The 27231-nt window shown below is 31.4% G+C and overlaps 4 protein-coding genes across 11 annotated transcripts; 2 read left to right on the top strand and 2 right to left on the bottom strand.

Moving 5' to 3' along the window:
- Positions 1–367: 367 nt before the first annotated feature.
- Positions 368–10975, bottom strand: LOC123707561 (MFS-type transporter SLC18B1-like). 7 transcript variants are annotated; one of them, XM_045657692.1, is made up of 13 exons: positions 10574–10975; positions 9411–9651; positions 8320–8393; positions 7801–8017; positions 7369–7459; positions 6241–6475; positions 4928–5026; positions 4252–4347; positions 3138–3309; positions 2637–2820; positions 1870–2351; positions 1435–1529; positions 368–639 (listed from the first exon to the last, which is right to left on the bottom strand). In XM_045657692.1, the coding sequence occupies exons 1-12, from the start codon at positions 10816–10818 to the stop codon at positions 1449–1451; spliced, it is 2217 nt and encodes a 738-aa protein (XP_045513648.1). In that variant the 5' UTR covers positions 10819–10975; the 3' UTR covers positions 368–639; positions 1435–1448. The 7 variants fall into 7 exon arrangements, with proteins under 7 accessions (XP_045513648.1, XP_045513650.1, XP_045513649.1 ...); XM_045657694.1 differs by having other exon boundaries at positions 368–592; XM_045657693.1 differs by having other exon boundaries at positions 368–581.
- Positions 10976–11758: 783 nt separating this feature from the next.
- LOC123707469 (eukaryotic translation initiation factor 2A) lies at positions 11759–19257 on the bottom strand. Its single transcript, XM_045657531.1, has 12 exons — positions 19062–19257; positions 18838–18979; positions 18407–18542; positions 18041–18120; positions 16972–17150; positions 16704–16858; positions 15483–15567; positions 14959–15132; positions 14420–14597; positions 13452–13705; positions 12865–13040; positions 11759–12362 (listed from the first exon to the last, which is right to left on the bottom strand). Exons 1-12 carry the CDS (start codon positions 19084–19086, stop codon positions 12237–12239), a joined length of 1710 nt encoding a protein of 569 aa, XP_045513487.1. The 5' UTR covers positions 19087–19257; the 3' UTR covers positions 11759–12236.
- Positions 19258–19374: 117 nt separating this feature from the next.
- On the top strand, positions 19375–20604 carry LOC123707576 (armadillo repeat-containing protein 7). The gene is made up of 3 exons (XM_045657735.1): positions 19375–19607; positions 19686–19856; positions 20218–20604. Exons 1-3 carry the CDS (start codon positions 19499–19501, stop codon positions 20457–20459), a joined length of 522 nt encoding a protein of 173 aa, XP_045513691.1. The 5' UTR covers positions 19375–19498; the 3' UTR covers positions 20460–20604.
- Positions 20605–23646: 3042 nt separating this feature from the next.
- Positions 23647–26184, top strand: LOC123707096 (follicle cell protein 3C-1). Of its 2 annotated transcripts, none has more exons than XM_045656883.1 (4): positions 23647–23704; positions 23970–24116; positions 24374–24553; positions 25664–26184. In XM_045656883.1, exons 2-4 carry the CDS (start codon positions 23976–23978, stop codon positions 25835–25837), a joined length of 495 nt encoding a protein of 164 aa, XP_045512839.1. In that variant the 5' UTR covers positions 23647–23704; positions 23970–23975; the 3' UTR covers positions 25838–26184. The 2 variants fall into 2 exon arrangements, with proteins under 2 accessions (XP_045512839.1, XP_045512840.1); XM_045656884.1 differs by lacking the exon at positions 23647–23704 and adding an exon at positions 23788–23812.
- The last annotated feature ends 1047 nt before the right edge of the window (positions 26185–27231 follow it).

Here is a 27231-nt window from a genome sequence, read left to right as displayed (position 1 = left end):
TTTGGATATATTTTATCTATTTTTGCATTATTGTATAAACCTCATTAATATAGTTAAAGATTAACAACGCTTGAGCTTATTCTATCTTTCAACTGTATCTATGCAAAATTAGTGTCAATTACACTGAGACAACCCTACACGCAAGCGATTTTCTCACCACACATTGCTAGAGATGTTACTAGGAGTGCATAGTAATAGCAGAGTTCTAACATTTGAAGGGGACAGCGATATCTAACGGTACTCGATGTTTGGAGGGCGAGGGTTTGTTTCCCCCAACCACTTCTACTCCACCCTTGTGTTATTTGCATAGGGATTTATGTTTAAAAATAATTAGAAATAAACTTGTTTTAATACTTTTAATAGTCTTACACAATTTCTAAATTAATAATATTTTTAAAAAAATCTTAATTTTTATTACATTTGATATAGTCCGATGTGGCATTTGGCACTCAGGGCTCGGAAAATTCGAATTTTCTCCACTGATTTCACATCTCAAGCATTTTATAGTACCCTTGTAACATGACGTCCATTTTTCGTAGCGGCGTAGCGTTTACAGGCGTGACGTAGTTCGTAGCAGGGTACTGAAAATTTCCTTTGAAATGGTTCATTTAAAGCAGAACTTTTCACAAAACTCCGATGCTGAAAGCATTTTCAGTCATTTTCAAAGGTATCAAAGTTGGCGTGGAAACATCAGGAAACGTCACAGGAGGTCGTATCTACTAGGCTGCCATGATATTGAAGGAGGTTTTACAAATCTCAGTTAGGAAATCGGTATTAATAAATTAGATATTGAGAAATATGTAGTTTATCATTCGTTAATCAAAAGTTATTTTTAAATTGTGTTATAAATTATGTAACATGATTTTAATTTATAAAAACTAAAGCTTAAATATCTTATTCTATTTACTTTCTATCTTTTAATGAGTTTATAAATTACTATGAATTGCGATTTTCAACATTCATTTGTATCAAAATTTAAAAAAAAAATCTAATATTTTAAAACCATACGACCATAACGGACGACGGAGTAGTAACGAATTAGTTTTCCTCATTAATTATGACAAAGTTCATTAATGAATACACAACTTTTCATTTGCGTCTATTCTAAATTTAAATTAAAACAAATACTATTAGTCAGCGCGTCTGGTCCACAGACTGTTAATGCAGAGAAAAAAAACAAATGAATGAAATCTACGTTATACGTATCAGAATACTCCCGAAGCTTCTTAAAGTGAGATAGGGGATGAAATTATCTAAATATTCCTTTCAGCTATACCTATCTCACTCTTCATGCAGGGGAGGATCATGTCTCCATATATTTATAACTCCTTGGTATATTGTGGAATGTTGTAAAATATTTTGCTCGTAACAAACGCCAGGGGAAAATTTTGTAGATTTTGTACGAAGGTCTAAGAAAAAAAACTAATTGCATACATTTAAGACCTGTATTATACTTCACAGGCTCCCGTTGAAGAAACTGTGACGGTGCCTCTTACATAGGTTATATCGTCTTTGCACTCGCAGCCTTCCTAAAAATTAAAAAATATTAACTAAGTTATTCTTATATTTTTATATCACTAAATTTTTTATGCAGATACTATATTATGAACAATTTTTGCGCCTGATAAAATTTTATTGCACGCCACTCCTTGGCGTTCTGCTAAGCTTTGCCGCCAATGGGCAATATCAATTAGTAGTAGTACAAGTAATTAATTTACAATTTACAATTAATTCCCCGAGTTCTTTGTTTAATGTTTCTTAATGGACATATTTTTTAGAGGCCAGTGACACAATCGATACATAAACAAAATATACAACCTTCTTTTGAATACTAAAACTATTTAAAATAAACAAAACTGTTAAACTTACGAAAATGTCTTCTGTGGAAGTACACGGACTGTTTTGCTCATAAAAAAGTACTTTTTGCAAATTATGCCTAATAATTTCATTTGTTGATCGTCTCTCGACGTTACTAATTGACTTTGTAACTATACCAGTGTTATTAGGTTTTACTATGACACTGTTATTATTTACCGTAGGCCCAAAGATTGCCTTATCTATGAAGTTACAATATTTGTTGTCACAACTGTCATCTTCATTCTCAGTATTGACAAATTCATCGTTCTTATTCTCTGTTTTGTTTTCATCTAAATAGTTTTGATACAACTCTTCATTCACTGTCTCGTTTCTCCGTCTATTTTTAAACTTCCATATTTTTACATAAATATTTGTTAAGAACTGAAATTTGAGTACGTATTCTAACATTTCGGCTACGCTCGCTGACCCACTTTTTCTACTTTTATTATGCAACAGGCAAATTTTCTGCGATGTAATTCCATATTTGTGGGGACCTGAAATTATATTCAATTATATTACTCAGGCCAAAATTGATAGTCGAAACTGACACTTAGGGGAAGAAAAGATCTACTTTATAATTATTTTTATAACTATTCTACAAAAAGCGTAAAAAAGAAATCAAATTAAAATCTAAAAAAAACGTGTTAAATTTTCATTTCATATATGGCGTCGTATATACCATTTGGTATACAGATAATTAAGTATTCCTTTAGACGCTTGACACTCTATTAAATATCTAATTATGGAAATGACAAAACAAATTCCAAAGTCAAACCTACCATTTCCGGTGCAAGATTGGCTTATGAGTGGAGTATGTTCGGCCATTTGACTTGCTGGAGCGCTCTGCGTTCTACAGAAATTACTATTCCATGTAGAATCTGTGTACGGTATGGAATCTGATATGGAGTCATCTATCCATTTCGAAGACTCCCTCAATGAGAAGAACGCGAGGGTAATGATGCCCTGTAATATTTATCAATATTTTACCAACAATACTCTTATAGTTTAGAAATTAAAAACTTTGTTAAAACTAATGTAGTTTTTTGAATTTAGAATGTAAAGAGTGTATATTAGATGTAATAAATTCCTGTTTTTATTGATTACGTAATTTGGTTACGTTACACACTATTCGTCTGTACCTGCTTGCAAATGAACCGGACAAAACATTCAACTAACTCAGACTTATGGTACGTTTGTGAATGAGCCCCTATAAATATATCATACTTCGACAGTTTACTCGGGATTCGTACTTAAACCGCTTAGGATTAAATAACTATTACCATAACAAAACAGGCAACAGCACAGAGTGTTGCACAGAACGGGAAGCCATATTTTTCAGCCAAAGCTCCACCTACAGCTGGTCCCAGGACCTCGCCAAGGGAGTAGCAGCAGGACCAGACTCCAGCTACAGCGCTGTAAGTTGCGATCGCTTCTGGGCAGCCACCTTCGTAACTAAAAATTCCACATGATAAACTGAATTCAAAAGTAATGAGGAGCATGATGTAATGGTTGCTGGTGCAAACGTTTTGTACAAAATGGCGATTCAAAAGAGTGACGGAGAATTTATAAACAGTTCTTATTGTTAGTTCTTAAATCAGTAACTCTTGAGAACTGGCAGTATACGTAAATTTAGAAACAATATTTTTTTTAAGTATACATTAAGTACATGACTTATATTTTGATTTGATATAATAAAATAGATACTTTTATGGACTTTTAGTATATCGGTTTTAACAGTTACAGTTAGATAGCACATCTATCTGCTATAAGCTATCTCGAACCTAATCCGTGTTTTGCTGGTATTTTATGCATAAAATCATGCATTGTTATTTATGCTAAATTGTCATACGTTTTAGATAAAAGAGTTTGTAACTAATACCGTAGATTTAGTTCTATCATACATAGTGGTAAATTTTAATAAATAAATATAATTAAAAAAAGATAGCCGCAAAGTTTGATTATACGGTTTTATAGATAGTCGTCATTTGCAATCGTCATTTGGAGGGAAAGTCTTTTTTAACGGTCTTAAAATCGAAATACATTTGATATACATTTTAATTTCAGTTTTAGTCCTATATTTGTATTGCCAAAGACTTTCTTTTTTTTTCTTTGGTATTTGTCAACAAAAGTGGTGTGGGTTTGACATTACTGTATATGGTGAAGCATATACAGTAATGTCAAAATAATACTTTAACTTGCGACATACGAACCATACATTAACATTTTTAATTTAATAGTATAAATAAAATTCTGATAATAATTAAGTTTGTACTGATGATCTAAGTTTATGTTAATAATTAGTTTCTACGTTTTTATTCAAGACTTTTTGAGATGACTGTGCAGCGGTTAAATGAACGCTTGCGGTTAATAAACTGATTCTTATTTCACACTTACATTGAACTAGTTAAGACTCCTTGAAACGTTGGTAATAATGTCAAGGCAACTGACATGCCCAAAATAGACAATGCCACTAGATCCAGCCACAGGTCTCTGAAAATAATTGATTTTTAGTAACTTGCGTAAGATAATTTAAAAAATTAAAAGCAATTAAATTCCATAAATTTAACATACAAAGTATTCGAAGTCGTGATTATTTAGTGCCGTTAAGCAAATACTCCGAATATAGCGTTCTATTTATTTCGTAACACAGAGTATGTCATCACCTCAAGTTGTTGGTAAATGTATATTTCAGGGTCGATAACCTCTGAATTATAAATTAGCCCGCAAAATCTCAATTACGATTCGTTTAGAAACATTATTTATTGCGTTAACAAAAACAAAGATTTAAGAAAACACAATTATAAAATAAAAACTTACTTACTGTTGTAAGGAATAGATATTATGATTCAGATTTTAAAAATATAGAGAGTAATTGAATGAATCGGGAAGCGCGTCTGCTGATAAGACCAAAATTTTAATTAGTACCAGATCCGTTTAAGATTTTGTACCGCGCGAACCTGCGCCTTAGAGCTTCGGATATTGAGAGAACTATAACATTAAGAAACGTCGGTATCTGTGTTGCTATTGGAGGTAACAGAGTACGGAGGTTGGTAGTTTTTTTGTTACTTACTGAGGTAGACCAGGTATGTAGGGACAAGGGCCAAGTAAAAGTAATCCTATAGATGATAAGAAGAGGCCCCATACCATCATGCACCAGTGGTTATGTACGCTGGAAATAGATACATTTAAATATTAACGCAATACACTTTTTCATTATTTTCTTTCTTAATATAGAATATTAAATTCCTCTGCCCACACTTCTAACTTTCAATGGAATGTCATTAGAGAGTCGACGAACCAAGTATTAAGACTAGCAATTAAAAATGTCGATTATATTCAGCATCCTTTATTGGTTAAATTACTCGACATTTTATTTCAATTAATGATAATATTTACGGGTGAATTAAAAGTTATAATAATATATATTATTGGCGTTTATTTTGTTCAGAAATGTTTTTTAAAATTATTACTTAAATCACAATAAATTATCTGTGCCCAAATATCCAGTTAACTGACTAAGCAGGCGCAGGTGAATTGCGCTATAGTGCAGTAGAGAAATGTCTATTTTTCACCATGGAGTAGGCAATGCGTGATCAAACGATCATGCTGTATATAATTTACATTGTGACACTGATTGTAGTATAACGTTCAACTAAAGACCATATCTAATATATATGTCGCAGCTTAATTAGCCGTTCAATTAACAGCCTCGCCTTTTAAATAAGCAGCGCCGTTTAACTAGCGGCCTGAAAGAGCCGTAGCGTTTGTTACAACATTTAATACACTGGCTGGCTTATGCTTAGGCAACTCGTACGATAGAGTGACCATGTGATATAAATAAATAAAAGATGAAACAGCTGACATAAAATATTTCTTTACAAATTTAATTGCTCGAGTCAGTCACAGCTACATTCAAATTATAATTGTCACTACATTCTGTCATTGTACTTGTTATTTTTCATTAAACTTTGGCAAACAGATGGCAGAAAGTGGAACCAATTTTAAATAAACAGTCAACAGGCTAGGCAAGTAATGAAACGTCATCGGTCCAAGTCATTTGCCTAGCTGTTTGATCAACTGGCTGAATATCTTTCAGGTCGCTAGTTAAACGGCGCTGTTTAGTTAAAGGGCTAGGCTGTTGATTGAACGGCTAATTAAGCTAGTTGGCTGCGACGTTATATACGTTCTTTTTTTATGCACACTTTGTTGCATTAAAAAACACAATACATCAAAATTATAAGAGATGCACCAGGCGGCCTTATTGCTAACAAGCGACCCCTTCCAGGAAACGCTAGTAAGAGAAAAACTAAAAAAGAAAAATTATGAGTAAAGTGAAAGTCCATAACCAAATGTATACCATGTAAATAAGCTTGGGTTACTCACCGATCAGCAACCCATCCCCAAATAGGACTGAATATCCCATACAAACTCGAAAGTAGTAGAAAAATAAGTCCAATTTGCTTAGTAGATAAGGAAAACTGTCGCAAATGAGGCTCTAATGTAGGGTCAAGGAATGCCCAAGTATTCGACATGATTACTATTACTAGTCCAGTTATTATTATCGATGGGATTTTGAATAGTTTCCATATTGATGCTGGTTTTGAACCAGTTACATGTTCTGAAAGTGTACAGAGAGATATTAGTTTTATGAGAGGCTCCTGAGCTTGTGCGATTAAGGTGGTTTCAATGTTTTACGAAATACCTTGATTAAAATAAAAAATATCATATATTCATGTTAAAAACGAATCAGTGGCGCTACAACATCTTTAGGTCTGGGCCTCAGATGTCTGAATATGTTACTACATGATCATATTTCAATAACGTAGGCAAGTACACACTGTCGAATTTTTGGGTCTAACACGTTTCGGTTTCCTCGCGATGTTTTCCTTCATCGTTCGAGCGAATGTTAAATGCGCACATAGAATGAAAGTCTATAGGTGCACAATCGGGGATCGAACCTACAACCTCAGAGATGAGAGTCGCACACTGAAACCACTAGGCCAACACTGCTCTCGTTATTATATTTAAGACTCATTTATTCCTTAAACAATCATCCATATTTACAAAAGATACACACACTTCATATTATAAATAAACATTTTTTTTCAAATAACTCCAAAAGATGGGGCTTCAACAGGCTCTCTCTTGATTATTTTCCTCCCAATCTACTCCACTAACTTCAAGCTTTGCGTCAGCCCACCCTCAAACCTATGTTTCTGTTGCCTCTTTCTTGTAGGTAACTTGGTAATATGGACTTATGAAAACACTACTTCTAAATTTACATTTACAAATCGCCTAGCTTTATAAAATATTTGTAAGTATTACATGTTATAGCAGTAAGCCCGCAGCAGTTATATCTTGTAAGATCTTATGAGTCATATTATTTATTTTACGTATTTTATACACAATTTTACCCAACATTAGTACGAACGAATACTTATTCCGGTGTATATTTGAAGATGAAACCTATGTAAATTTTAGATTTGCGATCGATATATTGAAAAAACATACCTTCATAGTCGGGCAGTAGAAACATGTTAATTGGTACAGTGAATACCATAACGATTCCAAGACTATAAAATGGTAATCCAAATCCGCCGATCTATCTGAAACATCTCTTAATCTGAATATTTTTTATCTTTACTTCTGTGACAAGAGTAACTAATCCCGTCGAAATTCATATTTGTTATCATTCACAAATATTATACGGGCACTTTTTTACACATTCATAGAAATTTATGAATATTTAACAGTTGCTAATTAGTAACATTGAGATGGATCCAGGATCGACACATACTTGCCAATAAAGAACCCAAAAGATGGTTGTCCTACCAAGTAAAACAATAAATAGTGTATGTAAAGCTAAACAAAAGGATGAAATTGTCTTAAATTTTCACAGAAATGCAAAAAATCGTACTTAACACATACACAAGTAATTCATACCGAATACAGCAATCCTCCAATCGCTGGACCGACGGACATTCCGAGGCCCACAAAAGTCTCCAAAATTCCCAAAACAGAGCCAATCGTGTCCGGAAATACATTTACCACGTAAACATAGCTGGCTGTGGAGTATGCACTCGCCCCTAAAGCCTCCAAGCCACGAACTACGAAACATAGTACGAGGAATGTGGTCGTGTCTTCTATGAGAGCCAGAGTGCTGTGAATGTATTTGTTAAATCAATTTTAAATCAAATCTAAAAGTATGTCTAGTTTGAGGCTTACCTGCTTGACTTAAGATTTATTGTATTAATAAAAATAATTGCTAGCTAATATATATCATAGAAGCTGGATGATTCTGAAATTATCGGTTGCTAAGGCTTTGTTCTATGTTCGCAAAAGGCGGTTATTAGAACTATATATTATATAGCATTAAACTGTGTTTTGATTCAATTTCTACTGATTCATGTGAAAATGTATTTTAAATTCATGTTAAACTTCTACTAATTAATAGAACCTTACCCAAACAAAACATTACACGCACCAGCAATAAACAAACCAGCGGTGAACATAAATTTTACACCAATTGTTGGCAACTGAAAGAACATGAAACACAATTATAGCATAATATACAACTAGATATATAATTTGGTAGCGGTCTGTTTCAGCTTCCGACGGCTGGATATTTTTTAAATATTTCGATAATAAATATAGCCATTCTATTGCTGAAAGACTTTTTGGACTATGTGTTACTAAATTTTCACATTTAGTGTATTAGTACAGATATTTTAGAAAGGGCTTCGTTGATCCTGAATTTAAAGTTATAATAAAAAATTACACGGAAATCCTGTGAAAAAATAATAATAAGGCGAAACATCCACAGGGGTAATATAATTTTAAACATCTAATAAAAGCTAAGCTAACCCCTTACATATAAAAAAGACGTTAATTTTTACTGCTGTATTATTTAATCGTATTATAAGAAAATTACTTTCTCATTAATGTGAATTGTTCTACGCTTCTTATCTAAACGGTGACTACTACTAAAGTTGATGTCAATTCTGTATCAATATTAAATTTATGTACACTTTGGTAATGTGTAATAATATAATCTAATAATAGTTTTAGGAAGATTCCATTAAACAATGTTAATGTACACTGTCATGTTTTTGTTCGTTTATTGATTCATATTTAAAACAAAAAATGTTTACCATAAATCAAAACGGAAAAGTCCCTAAATAACTCATGAATTCTGCCGTTTACTAGCATTAAATTTCGAATTACGAAACTGAGTTACTATTGTTTAATGTTTAAAGTTTAAATATAACTATTAATCTATAGGCATAATTTAATTGCTTACTCTGTGTTTGCCTTTAAAACCTTTACTTTTATTGGCATTTATGTAAAATATATTTAACATGTAATTAATTCTTAGTAGTAGGGAGTTTCCGTTATGGTGTTGATTTAAGTTGACAAAAACCTTTAATTCAATAGAGATAATTCAATTGCTAATCTGTTTTTGGCTTTTGGCATTTATACGTTTATATTTAACATTTAATTCATTCTTAGTAGTATGGTGGTGTTATGGTGTTAAAGTTCATAAAAAAACTTACGTATTTCCCGAAAAACGGCGAAGTGAGAAACATAATAACTGCGTAGAAACTGAATACAATTCCGCACATTGTATTCGATAGACCCTTGACTGTCGCTTCTCTTGGGAAAAACGGTGCCATAATACTCATAGAACAGAAACTCATGAAGTCAACTATTGCTAAAGAGAAAAGTGTGAGCCGTTGAGATCTAGTAAAATTACGAATCGCACCCGGCCTAACTTTTGTTTGGGTGCGCACTAATCTGCAACAAATTGTATCGTAATAAATATCGTAACATGTTAAAGAAATACGCTTTATCGAATTTTAACGCTTTTAAGAATATACAATAATGTTGAACTACAATTGTTGTAGGAATGTTAAATGCGTTACAGCAATTTGTTCCGGTATTGTCAAAATTAAACGAGGTCTTATTCAGCAAGCAAATTATATATCACATTATACAAATTAATTTACATTATGCAAAATATCCTTGAAGTAATGATATTACAGAGTTAAAGGCTTTAATATCATGCGGTTTATGGATACAATGACAAGGTTGCTTTGTTTGTTCTACACATGTACAGTAGAACCTCTATAAGTCGAACATCTAAGGAGATGCCAAAAATTTCGACTTATTGAGGATTTTGACTGAGGCGGATTTTAATTCGACTTATAGATGTTAATACTTCTTACCAATTTTGTGTTAGAGATGTGAAACAATGAAAAATATAGAAAAATCCTTAATCTTCTTTGAACTAAAGATGTATTACGGTTGTAAAAACATTGTTATAGGGGAAATTTGTACCTAAATGGCTTGCAAGGGCTCACTTATCATTTCTTGGGTTGATGGAAAAGATTTTTTTTTTAATTTGGAGGTTTTCGACTTATCAAGGTTCTACTGTATTTATGTGTAGAAACTCCCAATTAGTTGCTTTTAAAACTTGGCTTGTATATTAAAATAAAAGTAGTAAATGTATTATTAAACCTAAATTTGTAGCAAGTTTTCTTTGATTATAATTTGCCAATAGTTAAAAATTTCACCACAGTAAATAAAAATATAAGTATATTATTTACTTTTAAAAAATCACTTAATATGCTTTGCTTGCTTGCTTGCATGCTTTGGTTACGTTTAAACTATTTTAAATAAAAACCAAGGTGTTACAAATCTTTCAATGTTAACTAACCTTTCTCTTAAAATCCGTATCTTCGACGCAGAATCGTCAGGAGGTTCACCAGACCACGAGTGAACTCGTCTTAACCTACTCGTATCAGGTAGCGAACACCTTCCACCCCACGTGGCAGCCAGTTCCTCAGCTCGGGTAGATGTTTTCATTAGCTTCTCATCAAAAACTATACTATCATTTGAACCCATATCACCTATCGTAAACTTAGGTCGGGAGACACCGCAATCGTCAGAATCCTCGTCCATTATAAGCACTAGAAATAACGCGTACTTGCACTCAACCACGAGTTGTGACTAGCTCGTATCAATATTGATATCTTATCGTGTGTAAATAAAAACTTCCGAAGGGTCTGGCGCAAATGACCTGCATCGAAGATTTTGTTGCACTGTCCTTAACCGACAACGTATCATACTCCGATATTAACGGAGAGGTGGAAATAAATGGGGGTAGGTTTTATAATAAAAATTGAAGTACCTACATATGGTTAGAATATTCAGTAGTTATCAAATACTGTCATTTATTTATCAGGAATTATTAATCTGTCAATCTGTCTGCCTTAATAAAAATATAAACAATTTTGTTTATATTTCGGTTGTACATAAGGAATTTTAGGAGATAACTTTTCAAAAAAGATGTATAATATTAATAAAGATAGCAGTTTTTCGCTGTACATCGTAATCTTTTTCTAGTACAAAAAATAATTTGTATAGTAAATTTTTATATTAATAATTTTTACATTTAGTATGAGTGTATGGTTTGTTTTAGTTCAATTTTGGTTTATTTAAGTCTCCGAGGTCTGGTCTTCGAGTCGCAGGTCATACATTTTCCGAAATGTCTTATCATTAAAATCATTGTCAGGTACAGTAGTTAATTCAACTCTAGTTAAAATTTAGCAATAAAACAGCTATTGGCGTTTATTTATACATAACCATGTGGTATGTATAAATACATCGTAATTATATGAAAATGCGATACCTTTTTAGGTAAAAGGTATCGCATTTTCATATAATTGTGTATGTATTAGGGATTTCATTTAACGTTTCGCGTTATTTCAGTAAAAGGTTTAAATAAAAACAATCATACATACTTTCCTTTATTTAAACAATATTATATATTTTAATACATAACTAGCATTTACTTAACAGTAGAAAAATATAGATTATGTCAGACTGAAGCAAACATACAAATTATTTTGATGTTATAATAAAGTAAATCCAAGTTTTATGTAAGGATACATAATTAAATGATTTTTCATTTAAATGTAATATTACAGCATGTAGCAAAAATCCCGTAACTGTTAGCTGAGACCGCTAAAGAAATACACCCTAAAATTGGAATTTGTTAAGCTCAAGCAATATGAATTGATATTAACAGCTGTGGTCATGAATTCATGACATTTTGGGGTCAACGACCCGAAGTTAAAAAAGACAATAGCCGTGTATATGACACATATTTTTGTCAGATAATCACATAACAAAGGAAACTTGTATTTTTAATCTCTTTTTTTTTAAATACAAGTTATGTATCATTCAGATACATTATTGTGATTTTGTATTTAATTGATCGATTTTTAATTTATTCTATTTTATTTTAAATCCTACTTCACATTGATACTGACAGGGTTTTTGTTACATATACTGTACTAAATACATTTAGTGATTAATCATAATTTCAGTTGTTCCAATTCTTTTAACAGAGCAGCTTCGTTTTCTATTTTAGCCAACTGATTCAGTTCCAGTGGTTTACCAGCTGCCTTCTGCTGTTTCAGTTTGTCAATGTCACTTAATTTCTGAAAAAAAAAAAAATTAGATTCTCGATAACATATACAAGGTTTAAGGTTTTCAATCAACGTCTTTGCTCCTCCAACCAGAACATTTTGTATAAAACATAATTAAATTATGAGAATGAATTGATTTCCACAATTTTAAATCTTGCCAACGTTACTGATACACTAACAATACGTGAAATTTCTAATAGTGAGATATAAAATGATATTTTTTTAAATTCTGCCTCAGGAGTCCATTCTATTCTTTAGCGTAAGTAGAAATTCATATGCGTATTAAGAACTACGAAAAATCACAAACTTACATATATTCGAAAAGGATTCGTGACGCTAACTATTTATCTATTTAAAGAATAGCTAATAGGTGCTGTTGTTCAAGTATTAAAATATGTATAAAACAGAGAAGAAGAAAGAATATTATTAACTTATAGAACTATCTGCAATTGTAATTAACATTAAATATGCTATTATGAACATCTTAAGACTTTTGGTCCTTCGAGACGGATACCTTATTTAAATTCTTGATTTTCTTGTCCTTTTCTGGGTCCCCGGTAGATGTGAACGCTTGCCGCGGCGCGGAAGCCGCGGGTGCCGTATCTCCTTGCTCACCCTTTTCTTCGGCTTTACGCGCTTTACGGGCTTCGCGTTTTTCCTTTTGTTTTATTGCCTGTTTAGATGGCGCCGCTGGGAATTATAAATAAACTATTACTGAAACGCACTCAAAAGGTCTAGTATTGTAATATTTGTATCCGCTTAATAATGATTATTAAAATATAAATCAATGTCATACATAATAATAACAATATTGTAACTGACTCTAACTGAAACATTAACTAAAAAAAATTATTATATTATAACCTTCGGGATAAAGAAATCCGAATTTAAAAAATACTGGTAGCCAGTAAATCCAGTTCTTATGAACTGAACCTTATTTACTTGTTTACTTAAATTCGAACTTATCATGAAGTGCTAAAGTTCTTAAATAAAAATTTACATTATACAGCACTTTAGAGAATAGCATTAAAACCTGAAGCAAGTAAATCCAAAATATTTTATATTAAAATCTTTATTAACTCTATATATTTATGTGTATACCTTCAATATTTTGTCCAGGCTTATGCGGTTTTTCGTGTTCATGTAATGTAAATGTTGATGGTTTGTTTCTCGCTCCGGGAGGCCGATATGCTCCTACAGCTTTAGGAGTGGTATCTTCTATACTCTTGGGTATAGTTTTTGAGAGATCACTCTTTTGATATGTACCGGGACGCCAACAAATTGACAGCAAATTCTCTTTGTCCGCACAGTTGCGTTTGTGCATAAGAACACCAGTGTAGTGCCAGATTTTATACCTGTAAAATAACGATGGTGTTTGGCGTATTGTCTTCAATGAAGAACTTTATAACATCCTTGATGATGGCAAGTGGGTGGAGACATGTCCACCCAATGGAGGACGACAGAACCCCAATATCCTTACTGAACTCACAACCAGGTGGCAAGAGAAAACCCGGTAGCCAGAGGCTACGTTGATGCGATGGAATTGTCAAGGAACTTGAAACAGCAGTTGTTCTAAATTGGACGCATGACATAGAATCCAAGAAAAATTGTTGCGGAGGCTAAGCCCAGCCATTGATGATGATGACACAACTATGTCTTAATATCCCTAGCTATGAATGGCGCTGTCGGATCTTCATATGCAGTTTAAGAAACGCATAAGTCAAGATTATTACTAGACTCATTCGATGTGTGTCACCATACTCAGGTGGGTTATTTACGAGAATTCTATTTTTATGATAACATTGCATTAAAGTTGAAAAAATATTGCATTTTGTTTGTTACACCTATAACATAGTTGATCTCTAGTATTATGAATCAAATAAGCTGGTGTACAAATCTTAGTTTGGGATAATGCAATGAAGACTACTTTAAATTTTACATTTAAATTTAGTGACAAAATTTCTCAGTTCCATTAAGCTAGTTTAAAATATGTTATAAATAATTACTTTTAATTTGTGCATTATTTAATTATATTGTTATTAGAATAATTATTTTTTCTTGCAACTTACCCATTCCCAACTGTAAGTCTTGGATATGTGGTAGCAGTTATGAAGGTCTCTCCCCGAGGATCCCATTGCAAATATGTTGTGTCAGGGGCACTGCATTCACCCAATTTTTTGCACCCACGGAGGTCCCACACAGATATATGGCCTGTAGCTATATTACCAAAGCCACCTAAAAGAACTAGTGCTGTGGTGTTAAGGATATTTTTTTAGTTTAAGTCTGGCAATATTATGTGTTTGAGAACTAGATTTTTCTAGCAATTGCTATAACTAAAAAGCGACATTCATAGAGAGCGTTTGACAGCTGTTCGCTTCTAAAGATATACAAATGTAAACAGGGTTTCAATTATTTCAATAATAAATATAAAATTAAAAAAAAAATTTATTTCAATATAAAATAAAAACTAATTTACAAGCCAACAAAAATAAATCTGGCCGGCTAGAATTAGGCACAAAAAATTGTGCTTTGTACAAGCAAAAGTATTGTATAAAATTATTAAAGACATCAAATTTAAACTCTATATATTTTATTGTAAAAAGGATATTATTTCCTTCAGGCGGGAAGTAGATAGCATTCCATGCGCCTGTACCGAACTCGTACAATGGTTCGCACTTAGCGTTGAAGAGCGTTGCCTTAGCGGGCGCGTGTCCGTAGACCGCGACCCACTCATTCCAATTACCGGGGTTCCACGATATTGCGTGGATTGGGCCTTCCTTGCCTGAAACATTTTTTTTTAATTGCCTAAGTGTGTACTGAAAGAGAAGTGTCATGTGATGTGTGTAATCTGTGAATAATTAATTTTTGAACAAATAAAGATTATATTAGTTTGTATAACTTCCACGCTCAAATCTTTCCACAGACTATTCTAGACAATAATTCTGAATAATTTATTTATGAAAGATTTCTTTTTTTAAAATAAATAATAAGTTGTTAAATATAAAAAAAACAAGGCTATATATATATAATAGTTACTAGTATTTGTGATTGATAAAATAAATTGCAATTTATTACACAATTTTTTATAAGAATATTTGTCTTCATACTATAATATTTAAATAAAATACTCACTGAATGTCATATTTCCGCTGTTGCCTTTGATATCTCCATAAGACAATGCTTGTTTCCCATAGTACGAGCCACCAGTTTTGTCCACCTATAATTAATATAAATAAGTGACGGTTACAAACATTTTGTTAATAAACCTTGACTATTTAAGTGTAGTATGGGCCCCTGATTTGAGAACTGGCAGTAAATGTAGATGAATTCTTTTGTTCATTTAAATCGGTATTCAATATATTATAATAACTTTTTATTAAAAAAATACTGAAATTGAAATAATGGTGAAACATAAATTGGTCAAAGTAATCCATTCGCCGAAGCGTTGACTTTTTTAAAAATATTATAATACTTAAAAAATAAAGTCAACTACTAGATTTACTTACTCATATTCTTTTAAAAAATAAATTCAAACATGATAATAGGTAGATATGAAATAAAATAAACAAATTTATAAAAAATATATAAATACTTAGTTTTTAAGATATTTGATATTTTTGATATCCAGTTTTTCATGTAGTTAGTAGTAATTCTACTAAGGAGTTAATTTAATTTGGAATAATATAGTTTAGTATTCTATACTTGATAATATAGATAGTAGCAATAGTTCTTAGTACTTCTATTATCCTTAAACGATTATGGCATAGGCATTCCTTTAATTAGTATCATAACACACTTCGCAGCGAAAACACACTTCTAACAAAGAAGTTCTATCAAAATAAGCTTGAAGTTAAATAATATCTAATACAGAATTTGTTACATCTATGTCTGCACTAGAATAATTCACACACATTTAGTTCTTTTGATAAATGCAAAGAATGAATTAATAAAATTACAAAAATAATTTTCCTATTATATCCACTTCCGAGCACTAAGACTTTCTTTAGTAAGGTATACACTTCATATCAATATGGATTGGTATAAATATATATCATTTCCCTAAATCAACTGCTTTGTATGCATTTTATTCAATCAATGGCAAAATAAATGCAATGGCACAAGCCTTCCGTTAACAAACTCTAAACAATATTAATATCGTCTGACTTATACTACGAAATTCCTTAACATCACAGCACAAGTTTTTATTCAACGAATTGGTATCACAATACAGTGAAGAAATGCAGCCAGCCTCAGTACACTATCACAGAGCATCACATATATCTTATAGACAATTAATATATTAAATACTAATTGTCTATAAGAAATGCAGTAGTCTCGTAGTCTCAAACTTACATCGGTCTGCGTCAACGTGAAAACATTGCTGCCGCGTCTGTTCCAGTGGAAAGTTGCTTTGTCCGCTTGGAAGGATGACCTGCTCACAATCGCATGGGTTATTTCAAATTGTGGATACTTGAAAATACGCCAGAATGATGGCTGACCAGATTTACCTGAAAATAATTAGATTTATGTCATTAAGTTGAAGTTTGGCTTATTCTTAAGGCGGAATTTTACTATATTCTTTCTTGCATTATTTTTTATATGAAAATTCAAACAACCATACCTATAGTAAATATAGAGAGATAATAAGCTGGTGCTGGGCTCGGCGATATGCTGTAGGCCTGAAGTTTATCAGCTGCAATGTTATGTGTGTAGCGATCCAACTTAGCATCTTCATATATCAGGATTCTATTATTAGCATGAATTGCAAAAAGCTTTTCATCTGATGACCACTTTGGTTGCCTGTAAATATCATTTATTATTATATATATGTATTATTATTTCAATAAAACACTACCAAAAATGCTCAAATGTAAGATATAAAGAAATTGTGTAATCTGCTCTGGCATCTCTCAGAAGCATTTGTACACGCTCCAAAGCTTAAATGGAAATGGGCAGGTCATATAGCTAGAGTGCGGGATGAAAGATGGCACTATAAATAATAAATGACATGATGGATAGATGACAAAAGAAAAGATGGACAAATGACATAATAGAACTAGGGGGGGGAAAACTGGATGAATGATACTCAAGACAAAGAGAAATGAAAAATATGGAGGAGGCTTTTACCCTAAAAGAGGCCATACAAAAACTAGACTACTAAAAAACAGATATCTAACTTGAAATTTTTAAATCTGATACTGACACAAATAATACTAATATTAATGAATGTAAACTAACCACTTGTTGTACGGATTAATTATAAAGCGATAATAATAATCTGGATGATATAGGGTATATTACAACATATTCAGGGATTTCCCCTATGGAAATCATTATATTTTGAGATTTATCTAGTAGTTAGTCCCAAAGTTCTGTCACTGGCACATTATTTTTAAATTTCGAACATGATTTTATAATAATTATATTATTGCATTCTATTTTTGGATTTCTGACTATTATTTTAAAACAAAAAACAATCACTTTCCATATTTTTTCACGATAGAGTAAACATTGAAAGAAAACTGAATAGCTGTTATTGTGTTGCACCGCTGTGGGCACTGTTTATGACAGAACTTTGGGACCAACTATGTATGGGTTCAGGGATGCATATTTTCTTTTAAGATTCCTTAAAAATATTAGATTTTTATTATATTAAGTCTTTTTGGGAAATTTTTATAAGTAATACTCACCAACCAATTTGATTCTTTTGTATAAATGAGCCAATGTTTTCTCCACTCTCAGTTTTAAAAACACGAAGATTTGGCTTACCCTACAAAAATAAAATCTATAATAGGTAAGTATTATAAATAACTAAACTATAATATTAAGGCATGTTTTACTTAAATTGGATGACTCTACATTGGCAATTTTTTGTCAATAATTTTCTTAAATGCATAGATTAACTTTTATTTAGCCTGTATATTATTAAACCAATAAAAAAATCTACAAATGAAAACGTCCTATTCTATAGTATATATTCATATATATATATATATTATATAGTATACAATAAAGTTGGTCACCTTACAATAATACAAATATTAATGGTAATTCACCTGTGGGTTATCCTTAGTCGTGAAAAACATCTCCCATGATACAAAATAAGTGTCTAAAGGAGAAAAGAACATATCCTTTATGTTGCCGTCAATAGTTGCTGTTACTGACCAGTCTTCACATTTTAAGACGTCAACTCTATAACATAAGGTTATTTTTTAGCCAAATAGAGCTTACAGGGTTTTTCCTATTTTGCTTTCGCTTTATTTAGTATGATTTATTTTTCTAAATCCAGGATAAATTTTGAATATGTTTCTACAGTGGTGAAGTTATAAAATATAGTTTAGCGTTTAAAAAGAATCACACTACAGATACAAAAAAAATTATATACGAAATTTTTAAATAGTTACAAGTAGATGCAGACTGAAACTGTAAAAGTTAAGAATGGATCTAGCAAATTGATTGAATTTTTATTGTTTTATAAAAACTTTACTTCTTATCTGTTCTATAGGCCAAATAATTCCCTTTAGGACTGTAAATAATACTTCTAATGTTTGGTGTAGATTCATCTCTTACAGCCTTTTCAGAATATGGCTCTTCAAAATCAACCACAAACAAGTTTTTGTTTGTTAAACCTGTAAAGTAAACAAGTGTATTATTTACTAAGACTATTTAACCATACGGGAGATAAAATATAAATAACCAATTTTTTCTTACCGGTAATATTTAACAGAGAAGCCATGATTGCTATTTCTAGTACTGAATTCTATTTTCTATATTTGATACGAAAATGCATTCTGAACACAATTAGCCAATAATTATAGTTAGACTATAACCTTAAAATCACTCAAAATGGGGTCCCCATATGCCCAGAAAATCTTAATTTCATAAATAAAAAAAATCCCCCTCCAAATTCCATGTCCATGTCATGATGTTAAAAGAAATGTCAATATGTGTTCTGTAATGTCATCATAGAAAGTAGGAGATCGGTTATTTTTGACATATTAATAATTGACATATGACAACAATGACCTTTTCATTTTTAATAAAATAAAATTACTATTTGTGTTTTGGTAAAAATTTTTTTAAATCAGCAAATTCCATAAAAGATATGATTGTTAATTGAAAGGAAACTAATTACGAAGTGAGATCCAATGTTTTCAAGTTTATCATACTTGAAGAAACATACTCCAGAAAATGGAACTGATCGTGAAAGTTATTTATCGGTATTAGTGGATGAATATTTAAATTCAAATTCTGTTGGTAAATATATCTCTGTTATTATATATATTATACATTATTTCCATGAAAGGATAATGCATTGGTGCTTTATGCTTTCAGATGCTAAATGCCAAGTACTTGCAAATTTGGCTAATTTTGCTTATGACCCGATCAATTACGTATTTATCCGCGATGTTGGTGTTTATGACATCTTTTTATATGTTATAAAAAATGAAGCTAACTCCCAATTGCTACATTTTGCAGCAGCTGGGATTTGCAATTTATGTTCAGGTTAGTGGTTAGTTAGTTTGCATATAGTAGACTCCCAAGAGGGGTAAGTAACTTCCACACCCATATCCCAATTTTTTTAAACTAGCAAAAATACTCATTTAATGAAAACAACTGACATTAATTTCAAGGATATAAAACTAAAGTTCTATAAGAACTAAATCTCTTACAATAGTAATCATTTAACTTAGGTTGCATGCATACCTTTCCCTCCAACATTTAATCACTTAATAAAATTAATTGTGCATTAAAATATAATTGAGTTGAAATCATATAACTAATTTACTATGTCATTAACTAATGTAAATATGTTCTGAGATAATTCTGATATTCAGTGTTTTTGATGCTTTTTATGAAATTTCAGATCCCCTGAATGTTGACTATTTGATGAAACATGATGGAGTCAAACCTCTGGAAAATTTGTTGACGTCAACACACAGTGAGACTGTTGCAGATGTCATAACTACATTTATACAGATTTATAACAATACATCAATTTCAAATGATTCCCAGGTTATTCGTCAAATTGAAACATTAAAAACATCAGAATATAGAGTAATATCAAATCTCGCACATATATTTTTAGAGACCCAGAAAAAGTCATGAACAGGATGCTGTCAAACAGGTTTCCCTACATTGCAGTCAATAATAAAAACTACCAAAAAATATGTAAATTACACACAACATCATTTAGCCGAGCAGCATTTAAAGCTGGTGACAAAATAAGAATACAAAAAACCTTAACCCAAAAGGACCTTGATACATTCTCGAATCTCACAAGTGATCATAACTATTTACATAAAAATAATGGAAATAAAAGGCCAATAGTGCATGGAGCATTTCTAAATGGTTTGGTTGCTGGTCTCATTGGCACTCATTTGCCAGGACCGGGCACAATCTTGGTTTCCCAGACAATGAAGTTTCCGAACAAGTGTTTTGTAGGTGAGAAACTAACAATCAGTGTAGAATTGGTTGATGTGCGGAAATTATTAAAAGTAAAATTCTTTTGTGTGGTAGAGGAAGAGAAAAAGGTTGTGTTTGAAGGTGAAGCTAAATTAATGCTAACAAAGGACTTGTGAGATAATAGATTTATGTAATTTATTAAATTTCTAAAGTGATTTGACATTATAGTTGATAAGTCAATTTTTATGTATATACAGTAATTTGTCCTTTAAAAATAAAATCAAAGTTGAATTAAAAATAAATTAGGAGCTATTATTATAGTTCTTAATTATTTTTAGGGACTTAATTTAAGGATATATAATACTACTACTTGTCTTGTAATACACCAATGTTGTAATTCACTTTATAAGTGCCAATGAACATAAATCCTACTAATGAGTACAATTTTATTATGTCTTGTTTTAATAACTATATTAAGTCAGATTTTAATAAATTCAAGGAATACTTGAAGCATCTACTATTTTATAGTAATTTACATTAATATTGTGATTGTATTAGAAATAAAATATATTTATAATTAATTAAATCTGTATAAATTTGGTCATTTAATATGTCTATGTGTTTTTTGAAGAATCAAATTATAAAGCATTAAATCATTGATACATCCTAATTATAAAACTCAATTTTAAGTAACAATCTTTTTGTCCTGTTACAATTATACTAAAATATACATTATGTCCATGGTATATAGGTACAATAATTGTACTTTAAGGGGTTTCATTTTCACAAATGTTACAGTGTGCACAATAATAAAGCTCTATAGTTAAGAAATAAGGTGTAATATTATATAATTTGTTTTATTATCATTCTGGAATATACCGAAAAGTAAGTGCTTTTAAGGAGTCTCGTCTTTGTTTATAAATAGTCAATTTAGCGTGTTTAATAGTTTGGGAATGCTGTCTAACAAACTTTGAGATTAATAATAAGGGCTGTCCAATCATAGGTTGAGTAGATATAAAATAAAAATTAGATTTGCTTCTAATGTTTAGGCGAAAACTTTATTAATTATATTTAATATAATATGCATAATTATTTATACTCAGATTTACCTCAAACTACTAAAATAATTGTGTCAGTTATGTTTAGAATACCATACATTGTATTTATTACAAACAATACTTTTTATATTTGAAAGTAAAGTCAATAGAAATAAGAAAGTAGTGGTACCATGAGTTTTATTCAATTTTAAACTGCTAAGTTAAAATGCGTACAAATATATGAAACAGCTTATAGCGCCCCTAGTGTTTATGAGCGAAATTAAAAATGTTCAATTATCTAACGCAAACGTCTGCGTTTTATAATCTGTCAATGTGTATTCGGTACAAATTTGAATTTGGAACCGATGGTATTCCATGGAAAATTTGGATTTGCTTTTGTCTCTTGTTTGAGATCATGACTTTTTTAAACATATTTATTTCTAAGCGACTAAATAAGTTTTATTTGTTTCTCTTGTTTTAATAACGTTAATGTTTAATTTGTTTCTCTGGTAATCGAATATCTTATAAGTTTGAATAACTTTTTAATGCAATGGCAGTATTATTGAGGGTTGTTATGTTATATGTTTCATTTTTAATACCATGTTATGTTTAAGTACAATGCATTTTGTATTTTAACTGGAATGCTTGAAGTGTTTCCAATAAAATTAATTTATGGAATTGATTCTTTATTTAATTCTTTATACACTAAGTAGTTTCGAATATAATGTAGCTTTCAACAACAAGTACCTTTTGCTCGGGCTATAAACCAACCCACTACGAGTCGTCTTAATCTCCCACGATGACCAGTCGGCTTGGGAGATTTTTTTTTGTTTTTCGCGTTGATTTGTATATAGAAAATATCTACATTTGTAGAAAAAATATGTAAAATACCAAGTAATGTCCAAGTGAATATAAACAGATCGTTTGATTGGAACTATACCAAATATATGGACAATTTATACGTTCGATCTTCATATACTTAACATTGCAGCGACGTAAATGAAAACTTTAAAAATCATGGTACAACAACTCGTAGTATCTACGAGTGATAAGTAAAAAAATATATGATGACGAATTTTTATGATAAAATGAAAAACGTTAATGACTACAGGCAGACTAGATTTATTTATTGTGAAAAAAAATACAGAGAAATACTTTTAAAAAATCAAAAAAAAAATCGACTATATATGTTCCGTTTTTTTCAAGTCGGTTAAAAAGACGGAAAAGAATCAAGGTTTATAAATGTAGGTTGCTTCGTTTTACATATAACGATACAGTTTCATCTATACTAGATTTGAATTTTTTTTTCATTATTAGAATGCGATAGTGAATGCATTTATAGGTTTTTCATTAAAGTATCCATGAAATTTTTATGTATTAATTTATTTACAAAAGCTTGCTAATGCTCATGACAAGAAATGATAGACTAACAACAACCATGAAGAGAAACAATCATCGATACATAAACTATAAAAATTAAAGTAAAATTTATATCAAAGTGTATAAATAAATAAAGCAACTATAGACCTAGCGCGTTATCCAGGATGCTCAATCTGGATATTGGTGAGGTTTGGCCACATCGCGTTCTTCTGAATGGGACAATTCGAATAATTGTTTATTTATAGTATACAATAATTTATCTATATACGACGGGCCTTGTGGTATATGATTTTTAATAGATTTGGACACGTGTTTTACAAATCAGTGATATCCTAGTAAATCATCTATTAATCGATATAGAACGTAGGTATTTGTGAATACGTTGCATATCTACATTTAAAAGAGCACGTTTTACATTCTGCTGACCCAGCAACAGTGTTATGGCCCGTCTTAAATCAATTTAAATAGTCAGCCACCAGCTGTCATCAATCATTAATATGTTATTGTACAAGTGATATAGTTACTGAATACGTAAGTTGAATTCTCTATTTTAATTCTAAATTATTTCTAAAAAATTCTTAATATTTCTGTGCGTTTTATTGATTAATTAGAGATTAGGTCTTCTGTGTTTAAAATAAGGTAAATTTTTAATCTGTCTGAAACTGTTGATGGATATTTTCAATACCTCTAACTTTATATTTTATTTGTCTTCTTTCTGTTTTCGGGTCACATGTCCTTGCATTTCTCATATAGAGTTAGTAATAATTGTTGATTACGAATATCATGTTACATTTAGATTACGATGGGCGGAATCCAGCGGTTTGTGATATTGGTGGCTGGCTTGTGGTTTGTATCTGTAGATGCCAGGCGGAAACTGAAGCGAGACCACCAGGAAATTATTAATAGTTATGATGACGTGTCCACAGGAGACGATGACTATGAGGTAAAGCATTTTCTTTCTTCGATTATCGATGTGTTTTCTGAATATTTTTACCGCGAACTAACTAACTGTATTTTAACGCACGTATAAGACATCTTTACTTTTTCAATTATGTATTAACTATTAAAACTAAAATATTAGTTCCATTATAACGTGAGGGTAAAAGTCGGGACGTTGCGCTAAGTATGACTTCCGTTTGTCAAATCCAATATGTTTTTGACTGTATGTTACCAAATTACCAGTAAATCTTCTGTTTCTAGTTAGAGCCGTGCCAGTGTGGTGTGTTTATGTCCCAACAAATGGGCTTTAGGGACGGTCGACGCACGAAACCCAAGGGTCCACCCACGGGAGAACCGGTTGTTACATACGACACGGATGGCCCCAGCCTACCCTGTGGATCCATCGGTTTCAAACACTGCATCAGCACTTGTCTAGATGTGGTAAGTATCAATACAGATTCAGTAAATTATTAGAATCATATTTGAACTTACGTTAAATTTGCTACAAAAATATGCATAATATATGTTGAGGTAATTAGAATGCAGAACGATAGATAAAACTGTGCCTTTGTTTACAATCAGGCAAATGTACGTAATATGAGATGTGTCAACGAAATACGCCATTGTCGTGTCATATATATATATATATATATATAACCCAAAGGCAACATATTGAATAGGCCTATTAATTAGAAACACAAGCAGATTCTAAGCAATTTAAGAAAAATGATAGCACTCCGAAATCGATATATTGTGCTGTTGTTTTTACGTTATTACGCATTCAACAGGCACGTTGGTAATAATGTTCCAAACTCGAAAATGCCTATTTTTAAGTGTATGGCTTAATTTTATATTACCAGGACACACATACTTCGATAGGAACGGTAATAACCTATTCATCGATAGTTTATTTGTTTAGAAAGTGACAGACAATAAAATGTCGTAAACATTGCATTTCCTTCGAAGATTTCCATTTCAATTAGTCTTGATGTTGCAATTACAGCTAGATACCGCTTTCATATGTATTAAGTTCAGGATGCGTTATTTATGTCAATTTCCAAGTATATAAACAAGTCGGGTTTGAAGTCTGTTAAAACCTTAAAAGCTCACTTACACTCTGTACAACTTTTTAAATATACTAAGGAAGACAAAACTAAATACTTTGCCTGCAACGTGTCCCGAGTTATATGGGCCTCTTATAACTCTTTCCACAAAAAGGAGACTGCCCCATAGCGTTTGCAGATCCTGACCTGTCTCTCCTGACTCTTCTTCTTCTTCCCATTTGATTTCACGACTCTTGGCATAGATTCTCGTCCATTTCTCACGACATTATATAATTTAATATCTAAAGAACAGCAAAATACACCAAAAAGGCTTCTGAGTAAAGGCGAACTTATTTACTATCTTTAGTTGCCGGCTGTTAAATCAATTGTTTATTGGGTAACAATACGAATATTATCAATAAACTATATGTTACGCTGCTTATCTGTTTTCTAATAATTCTTTGACGATGTTAAAATATATTATACTTCTAAATAATTATTTTAACAGATATTGAAGTACCTACCGCGCGCTGGGCCAGTGATTTGCGGCGCCGTGGAGCGTGACGTTCACCGCGAGAAGGCGTTCCTTTTTGTCAGAAATTGTGGCGGCGAATGGAATCCAACAAATTTCTCTGCTGGCAAGGAGTTTTGTTGTACAGATGGGAAACATCATAAGTGTTAACATTAGTTTTTCTACCCTATGACTATCACAGGGTAGCAAAACATGTTCTTAATTCAAATTGAATTGTCGATTTTAAAAAGAGAATTACCTTATTAGAAAACCATATTACGAGAAGTCTTTTTTTAAAATTGATAAATGATTTTTCTTTTTAATTTTAGCAACCTAAAAAGAAAAATTTACATTTTGTAATATTAACGTTTATTGTTTTATATTAGTTATGGTCAGCATCACATTAGGTACTCATTTAGTTTAATTCTTTAATTTAAGTTAGTAAAATAAGTTGAATTATCTCGTGGTTTCGTTATGCAATAAGTAGAAATTAGATTTAAGTTATATTATGTACATAAGACTGGTTAAATAAATTTTTACATATGATGTGATTTAATTTTTAATTTATCGCAATACCGTTTTCTTACCGTTACAAGATGTTTAACCACAGCACGATAAATAGTTCCAGAGGAAATATATTTTACGGACAAAAAATATATCGTTCGACCAATAAAATGTATGTAATTTTTAATCAAAGTCAAAAATCATTTATTCATATAGGTAACACAATGTACACTTATGAACGTCAAAAAAAAGAAATATATATTAAATGCTTCTAATTTTACATCTACTACCAGTTCTCAAATCAAGGGCGTAGAACGGAAGAGAAGAACTAGCAACAAACTCTCCGCCACTCTTTTTAAATGCCAAGTTTTTTTTGTATTACACAACGTTTGTAAGGAGCTGCAACCATTACACCATGTTCCACATGAGTCTTAAGTAATAAATAATAATAAAACAAATTAAAAACAAAGCTTTGTCTCAGATAGTCAAAGATCCTCTATCAGAAGGAGGCATGGTGTTGGCAGTAATACATATTTTTTCCATATAATTATATTTTATAATCTTATCATTCATAGATCACTATAGATGATTATATCATTTGATCCCTAGGTTGGGTCGTAGGGGTCACGATTTGCTTGACAGGAAGCGTATATTCCAACCAATAAATCAATCTTATAAAATCGGGTTTGTTCCCTTGCAGGTCAGATAAAACAAAACTGTGGGACAAAAATGTATTTAATCTTGGTTTTGAGCAATACCATGGCCCTCCTAATTCCTATATTTAGGCTACGTAGAAACCGATAAGTCTTGTAGGACCCCTAAAGACCAATCCTTATCTTAGTATCACCTTGATACTACGTGTTTGCGTGTCATTTCCACAGTAAGTGCATGTACCTATTTTACCGCGCCTTGTTGATAGAGGTGAAACGTTTAGTGTTCGTATTTATATAATATTTCATTATAATAAGAAACTGCTTTAATGTGAGTATGATTGCAGTTGCTTTTGTATAAAGGAGATTAGTGATTTAAAAGTGACAGTATTGCCAGTTCTGGTCCGTTCT

This window comes from Pieris brassicae, chromosome 3, assembly GCF_905147105.1.
Source record: "Pieris brassicae chromosome 3, ilPieBrab1.1, whole genome shotgun sequence".
NCBI classification, from domain to species: domain Eukaryota; kingdom Metazoa; phylum Arthropoda; class Insecta; order Lepidoptera; family Pieridae; genus Pieris; species Pieris brassicae.
This window is presented reverse-complemented; position numbering and strand designations above follow the sequence as displayed.

Excerpts from the sequence above, each read along its gene's own strand:
- LOC123707561 (XM_045657692.1), bottom strand. The coding sequence starts at position 10,818 with ATGGACGAGGATTCTGACGATTGCGGTGTCTCCCGACCTAAGTTTACG. Across the intron at positions 8,018-8,319 it reads GCGTGTAATGTTTTGTTTGG|CACTCTGGCTCTCATAGAAG; the intron begins GTAAGGTTCTAT and ends ATACATTCACAG. Across the intron at positions 6,476-7,368 it reads TCTACTGCCCGACTATGAAG|AACATGTAACTGGTTCAAAA; the intron begins GTATGTTTTTTC and ends GTACACTTTCAG.
- LOC123707469 (XM_045657531.1), bottom strand. The coding sequence starts at position 19,086 with ATGGCTTCTCTGTTAAATATTACCG. Across the intron at positions 13,706-14,419 it reads AGACTTACAGTTGGGAATGG|GTATAAAATCTGGCACTACA; the intron begins GTAAGTTGCAAG and ends GTTATTTTACAG. Across the intron at positions 13,041-13,451 it reads GCCTGGACAAAATATTGAAG|CGGCGCCATCTAAACAGGCA; the intron begins GTATACACATAA and ends TATAATTCCCAG.
- LOC123707576 (XM_045657735.1), top strand. The coding sequence starts at position 19,499 with ATGTTTTCAAGTTTATCATACTTGAAGAAACATACTCCAGAAAATGGA. Across the intron at positions 19,608-19,685 it reads TTTAAATTCAAATTCTGTTG|ATGCTAAATGCCAAGTACTT; the intron begins GTAAATATATCT and ends TTATGCTTTCAG. Across the intron at positions 19,857-20,217 it reads GATTTGCAATTTATGTTCAG|ATCCCCTGAATGTTGACTAT; the intron begins GTTAGTGGTTAG and ends ATGAAATTTCAG.
- LOC123707096 (XM_045656883.1), top strand. The coding sequence starts at position 23,976 with ATGGGCGGAATCCAGCGGTTTGTGATATTGGTGGCTGGCTTGTGGTTT. Across the intron at positions 24,117-24,373 it reads CAGGAGACGATGACTATGAG|TTAGAGCCGTGCCAGTGTGG; the intron begins GTAAAGCATTTT and ends TTCTGTTTCTAG. Across the intron at positions 24,554-25,663 it reads TCAGCACTTGTCTAGATGTG|ATATTGAAGTACCTACCGCG; the intron begins GTAAGTATCAAT and ends TTATTTTAACAG.